At 35.1% G+C, this 7643-nt stretch overlaps 1 protein-coding gene across 1 annotated transcript in view; it reads left to right on the forward strand.

The window, feature by feature from the left end:
- Positions 1 to 7643, forward strand: part of LOC107679956 (copine-8-like) — a 60343-nt gene that overhangs the window by 48712 nt on the left and 3988 nt on the right. Inside the window, exons 16-18 of the mRNA XM_016475686.1 lie at positions 804 to 931; positions 1316 to 1418; positions 3274 to 3331. Coding sequence (XP_016331172.1) covers positions 804 to 931; positions 1316 to 1418; positions 3274 to 3331 — 289 coding nt within the window. The remainder of the gene's footprint in view (positions 1 to 803; positions 932 to 1315; positions 1419 to 3273; positions 3332 to 7643) is intronic.

A 7643-nucleotide genomic window follows, 5' to 3' on the forward strand; every position in this document is an offset into this window, starting at 1 on the left:
CACTGGCTCTGCACCCCTTTACCTAAATTCATTACTTCAGACTTATGTGTCTCTAGAAGCTTGCGTTCTGCAAGTGAACATCACTTTATTGTGCCATTTCAAAGAGGCACAAAATCACTTTCACAGACTTTTTCATTAACTGTTCTCTCCTGGTGGAATGAACTGCCCAACTTAATCCGAGCAGCTGAGTCCTTAGCCATCTTCAAGGATCGACTAAAACAAATATATTCCATCTTTATTTGACCCTCTAACTCTAGCACTCTCTATTCTAATTCTATTCTTAAAAAAGACTTGCACTCTATTCATTTGCTAACTGCTTGTTTTCTTTAAAAACTAACACTAGCTTTTTTATTCTTTTTATATTCTATCTATTTGTTTTCTTTTTATTTATTATACAATTAACAAAAAGCAAAAAAGGCCTCTAACACTAGCTTGCTCAAGTCTTTTTCTATTATATGTGTTTTCTTTTTATTTATTATATAATTAGAAAACCCTTGCTACGTGTACTGCGCTAAGCTAACTGAGACTTGTTATAGCACTTGTATATCATTGCTCTTTTGTTGATTTTGATTGCTTCCATTGTCCTCATTTGTAAGTCGCTTTGGATAAATGTAAATGTACAGTATATCCATAAAAGAAATTAAAGTATATGAAATATAATTTTACAATTTTACATACACTGCAAGTGCTCAGTACAATTAAGCACACTCATTTACAGAATGTTTGTGTCTTACTCGCTGGTGCTTATATTTGTGAATGTGTGTATCACATGTACATATGTTCATTTTTATGTGTACTTACAGAACGGGAACCCAGAAAATCCATATTGCAGTGGGATAGAGGGTGTTCTAGAGGCGTATTATCAGAGTCTGAAGTCTGTTCGACTGTATGGACCAACATACTTCTCACCTGTCATTAATCATGTAGCAAGGTGAGGCAGCCAATTATATTTCACACTAGTTGTTTAGGCCATGCGCTAAAAATATCCTGTTACAATTTCAGTTACAAAAAAAAGTTTCAGGTTTTGTTTTACAGTAAGATTGCATATAATAGAATGTTAAACCATTACTTTTTTTACTACAATGTTATGTTTGCATCCTGGTACCTCATTAAAGAACCGATTGTAGGCAATAGCCCAAAAAGCATGTGTTGGGGCATACTTGGAAAATCTACCACAAATAGTACACCATCATGGTACTTTTGACTATTTTAGATGTACTTTTCTTTGTGACACTAGGATGGATTGGATTTGAATTGCGATTCAGCCTCTGTGTCCATTACAAGCACATGAAGTGATCAGCGTATTTCTTTGCAGATATGCGTCATTAGTAAAGAATGGATCTGAATACTTCATCCTCCTCATCATCTCTGATGGGGTCATCTCAGACATGGCTCAGACGAAAGAATCCATTGTAAATGTAAGTTAAAAAAAAACATAGTTCCCTGCCATCTTTACACCATTTGGAATAATAGAAAATACAAGCATCCCTTATATACATATTTATAACACATGGCAATGAATAGCTGACACAAAGTTTTACTATGTGGTAGGCCTATTACTTTATGTTTATAAACAGCAAGATTTTGACATAATGTCAACATTGTGTCCCCAAGTTATCAACTCTTGTTACCATCAAAATTTTCCCCCTTTTAAGGTGATTAACTATTCCATAAATGTATAAAAAAAGACATCATTCCACAACTCTTTGTCAGAATAATGTTGTTTTTCAATAAGGTGTTATCTTAAAATGTCAGCCCTGTTACCATGATTTTGAAGTAGACGATTGGTTTACTTTTTAATTTGACATTACAAGTCTTCTGCTCAAGGCAGTAAAACTACATTCTTTCCAAAACAGTTAACAGTTGTCGACTACAAAATCGTGGTAACAGGGCTGACATTTGAGGATCATACCTTATTATCTACCTGAAAGAATGTTTAAAAATGTACAAAAAATGTATTTAAAAAATCACACTGGAACCTTATTTTTAAGAGTCTTAGTCTAAGTTTGTTTGCTTTGTAAACAATAGGCATTTGTCATTCTAATCACTAGAAAACATGTTTATTGGATGAAAAATGAGACTATCATTGCGCTGCAATAAAAGAGAAGAATTTACGCCCACTCACAAAGTTTGTTAATTCCTCATTGTGGATACTATTACAATATGAAGAATACAGAATTAGAAAAAAAAAGTCTTAAATGGATCCATTTGTCTTTCCTTTAAACACGTCAACCGAGATGCTGAAATGTGATATATTGTGCAGACTGTGATGGGCAGAGTCTCTTCGAACCATGACAGGAGTCGTTCATAATGTGTCAGTGTGCAGATAGCTGAGCATCTACACTTGAGCAGGGCACTTTTCCTGGGCTTAATGAGTGGGCCTCATGTTTCAGATTTCAGAATTACAGAGTTCAAACATAAAAGTTATGTATAAATGTACATAAAATGTATGCATACGTCAGAATGTATAACAGGACTGCAATTAACATGTACATACAGTGTTTGTATATTTAGACAAAATTAAGTCTTCATTCAGAAGGAGACCAAATCTTTGTAGATTTTGATGAATATAAAACATGATTGAAAAAAAAAAACATTTGCAAGAGTAATATTTATTTATTTGTTTTAAATAACTCAGTAACAGGGCTGAATGATTTAGCTTGACAAATCCATTCAACACTATAATTTCTCCAAAAATTGAGAAAATGGAATGGTGTCACTTTCTGGAATGGAATGGGGAGAAATTATGCAGTAACAGAGTTGAAAAAAAAAATTTGCTCATTATTTATTTCAAATCACCCTTTTACAGGGATCACAGGCATTTAATTGTTCAAAATTGGCCACTGTTTATAAAAGTAAATGAAAACCAGTTTGTACCGTATCTGAGAAAAGTGCCTCATGTGTCTCCATAGATCGGAACACAAGATGTTGTATTGCAATACTGTGATCACAAGTCTGTTTTGTGCATGTTTTATTATACAAATGTGACCCTTTGTGATTTACTGTTTTCTACATGAAATCATCCTTCATACGGTAAAGAACTTTCTGTGAAAATGTAACCTTGATATCTTTAATATCGACTGAGTAAGGCCATGTCAAAGACTGAAATCATAGTGAAATTAATGGTTTAAATTAAACTTTGATGCTTGTTATCTCATAATTAGATTTTGAGACTTTAGCCTGGATTTCACAGAGAGGGTCACAAATGTTGAATTGTATGAGGAGGGTATTCCTTCGGGTCTTGTTTTGATGAACTGTTCCCTTCTGTTGAAGGCCTCCAGTCTTCCCATGTCAATTATCATCGTTGGAGTCGGGCCGGCTGAGTTTGATGGTAAGATGAGAGTGATATGTATGTCTTTGGGGATGTTTGAAGATGTGATATGATATCAGTCTAGTCCAGCAGAGAACCATCAAACCAGATCAGATCAAAAGAGAAACCTGTTTCACACATGCTCCAGTGAGACCAATCAGTCTCCCAGAACGTCATTAGTAGCATATGTGCTGTAAGAGCTTTGAAATTTCCATTGGCTTATCAGTTCATTTCTTAAATAACCCTGGACCTCTCCGTTCATCTGAAAAGTTACTTAGTTTCAACTGTCATCACTGCCTCATCTGCTGTAGTTTTCATATTTTGTTTGTTGGTAGCATATTTGTTCAGAGTGAATGAGAATGATTTACATGTGCACGTTCATGTCTCCATTGTGCAAGTCAGATAATGGTGCAATGCTGCCATGATGGCGACAATTTTACAAATTTGCACAAACATCTCTTTTACTAATACCGCTCATTTTTTGTGGGCAGTATTAGCATAGCAATCGACAAATAATGCTAACATATGTAAACATTTGTGAATGATTTTGGAACATCTCCCACTAGGTATATAAACAAATCAGTTTCTGTATATCCATAAAATAAATTTGTATATTACTATTAATATTATTGTTATTTATGATAGAATATTTATTCACAAGATGATATAATTGGAAAATAAACCAAAATTTGATTTATTTAGCTAATTGCTTTATGACTGTACATTATTATGTGGCTCATTTGCAACGAGGCATTTTTGTGCTTTGAAGAACAAATTTAAACATGCCAATTTGTTTAGTGAATAAAGTTTTTTTAAAAGCTTATTTTATTTATTTTTTTATTTATTATATTCGTTTAAATTGTGTTGAAGTACTTCTCACTAAAGTGAATTTTTCATTCATTGTCATTAGCTGGGTTTTCCAAATTTTGCGATATTTTATGTCGATAAAAAACCTATTGCGAATTGACGCTGTTTTCATTAACCGATGATGTGCAAATAAAATTGAATTTTTCCTCTCGCAAAAAGTCATGGCGACGGATGTTGGTAGGTTTACGTATTTTGCAGCCGTATGTGTGTATCTTCTGCAAAGCAGTGCAGAGAGACGCTTCTGAAACATGTCATGGCAAGGCTGGTATAAACACAAGCATTGACTAGAGCGGCCGGTGGCCGTGTCGGAGCCATAATGTGCCGCAAATGTGTACAATGTTAAAGGGGTCATATGATGCGATTTCAAGTTTTCCTTTCTCTTTGGAGTGTTACAAGCTGTTCGTGAATAGATAAGATGCCTAAAGTTGCAAAGACTAAAGTCTCAAATCCAAAGAGATATTCTTTATAAAAGTTAAGAGTCAACTACACCTACCTAAAACGCCTCGTTTAAACACGCCCCCACATACCTACGTCACGATGTGGGAAGATTTGCATAACACCTCCCAAATGTTCACGCAAAGAAAGAAGGAGTAACTTATTCTCGCTGTAGTATTGTTGCTGCAGCCATGTCGTAAAGGCGCTGTGTGTTTCGTTGCGAAAGCGAAAATACTTTGTTTGGCCTTCCAAAAGAGGACACGACTAGAAATCAGTGGTTAAGTTGTATTTACAACACTGTTCCAGAACACTTCAACCCAAATATTCAGATGTGTGCCACGCATTTTATGGAGGACTGTTTCCTGATCCTGGGAGAGTAGACTACAATGCCGTTGTTCTGACAAATAATGCTGACTCACAGTCTGTAAGTACGTTTTCATATTTAAATAATTTGCCACTGATGATTCAAACGCGAGTTTTGAGCAGTGTAGAGTAGCGCTTGTTGTTTGTGTACATACAGTGTTTGTATATTTAGACAAAATTAAGTCTTCATTCAGAAGGAGACCAAATCTTTGTAGATTTTGATGAATATAAAACATGATTGAAAAAAAAAAACATTTGCAAGAGTAATATTTATTTATTTGTTTTAAATAACTCAGTAACAGGGCTGAATGATTTAGCTTGACAAATCCATTCAACACTATAATTTCTCCAAAAATTGAGAAAATGGAATGGTGTCACTTTCTGGAATGGAATGGGGAGAAATTATGCAGTAACAGAGTTGAAAAAAAAAATTTGCTCATTATTTATTTCAAATCACCCTTTTACAGGGATCACAGGCATTTAATTGTTCAAAATTGGCCACTGTTTATAAAAGTAAATGAAAACCAGTTTGTACCGTATCTGAGAAAAGTGCCTCATGTGTCTCCATAGATCGGAACACAAGATGTTGTATTGCAATACTGTGATCACAAGTCTGTTTTGTGCATGTTTTATTATACAAATGTGACCCTTTGTGATTTACTGTTTTCTACATGAAATCATCCTTCATACGGTAAAGAACTTTCTGTGAAAATGTAACCTTGATATCTTTAATATCGACTGAGTAAGGCCATGTCAAAGACTGAAATCATAGTGAAATTAATGGTTTAAATTAAACTTTGATGCTTGTTATCTCATAATTAGATTTTGAGACTTTAGCCTGGATTTCACAGAGAGGGTCACAAATGTTGAATTGTATGAGGAGGGTATTCCTTCGGGTCTTGTTTTGATGAACTGTTCCCTTCTGTTGAAGGCCTCCAGTCTTCCCATGTCAATTATCATCGTTGGAGTCGGGCCGGCTGAGTTTGATGGTAAGATGAGAGTGATATGTATGTCTTTGGGGATGTTTGAAGATGTGATATGATATCAGTCTAGTCCAGCAGAGAACCATCAAACCAGATCAGATCAAAAGAGAAACCTGTTTCACACATGCTCCAGTGAGACCAATCAGTCTCCCAGAACGTCATTAGTAGCATATGTGCTGTAAGAGCTTTGAAATTTCCATTGGCTTATCAGTTCATTTCTTAAATAACCCTGGACCTCTCCGTTCATCTGAAAAGTTACTTAGTTTCAACTGTCATCACTGCCTCATCTGCTGTAGTTTTCATATTTTGTTTGTTGGTAGCATATTTGTTCAGAGTGAATGAGAATGATTTACATGTGCACGTTCATGTCTCCATTGTGCAAGTCAGATAATGGTGCAATGCTGCCATGATGGCGACAATTTTACAAATTTGCACAAACATCTCTTTTACTAATACCGCTCATTTTTTGTGGGCAGTATTAGCATAGCAATCGACAAATAATGCTAACATATGTAAACATTTGTGAATGATTTTGGAACATCTCCCACTAGGTATATAAACAAATCAGTTTCTGTATATCCATAAAATAAATTTGTATATTACTATTAATATTATTGTTATTTATGATAGAATATTTATTCACAAGATGATATAATTGGAAAATAAACCAAAATTTGATTTATTTAGCTAATTGCTTTATGACTGTACATTATTATGTGGCTCATTTGCAACGAGGCATTTTTGTGCTTTGAAGAACAAATTTAAACATGCCAATTTGTTTAGTGAATAAAGTTTTTTTAAAAGCTTATTTTATTTATTTTTTTATTTATTATATTCGTTTAAATTGTGTTGAAGTACTTCTCACTAAAGTGAATTTTTCATTCATTGTCATTAGCTGGGTTTTCCAAATTTTGCGATATTTTATGTCGATAAAAAACCTATTGCGAATTGACGCTGTTTTCATTAACCGATGATGTGCAAATAAAATTGAATTTTTCCTCTCGCAAAAAGTCATGGCGACGGATGTTGGTAGGTTTACGTATTTTGCAGCCGTATGTGTGTATCTTCTGCAAAGCAGTGCAGAGAGACGCTTCTGAAACATGTCATGGCAAGGCTGGTATAAACACAAGCATTGACTAGAGCGGCCGGTGGCCGTGTCGGAGCCATAATGTGCCGCAAATGTGTACAATGTTAAAGGGGTCATATGATGCGATTTCAAGTTTTCCTTTCTCTTTGGAGTGTTACAAGCTGTTCGTGAATAGATAAGGTGCCTAAAGTTGCAAAGACTAAAGTCTCAAATCCAAAGAGATATTCTTTATAAAAGTTAAGAGTCAACTACCCCTACCTAAAACGCCTCGTTTAAACACGCCCCCACATACCTACGTCACGATGTGGGAAGATTTGCATAACACCTCCCAAATGTTCACGCAAAGAAAGAAGGAGTAACTTATTCTCGCTGTAGTATTGTTGCTGCAGCCATGTCGTAAAGGCGCTGTGTGTTTCGTTGCGAAAGCGAAAATACTTTGTTTGGCCTTCCAAAAGAGGACACGACTAGAAATCAGTGGTTAAGTTGTATTTACAACACTGTTCCAGGACAGTTCAACCCAAAATATTTAGATGTGTGCAGCGCATTTTATGGAGGACTGTTTCCTGATCCTGGGATAGTAGACTACAATGCCGGCTGT

Source organism: Sinocyclocheilus anshuiensis, unplaced genomic scaffold, assembly GCF_001515605.1.
Source record: "Sinocyclocheilus anshuiensis isolate Anshui unplaced genomic scaffold, SAMN03320099.WGS_v1.1 scaffold528, whole genome shotgun sequence".
Lineage (NCBI taxonomy): Eukaryota > Metazoa > Chordata > Actinopteri > Cypriniformes > Cyprinidae > Sinocyclocheilus > Sinocyclocheilus anshuiensis.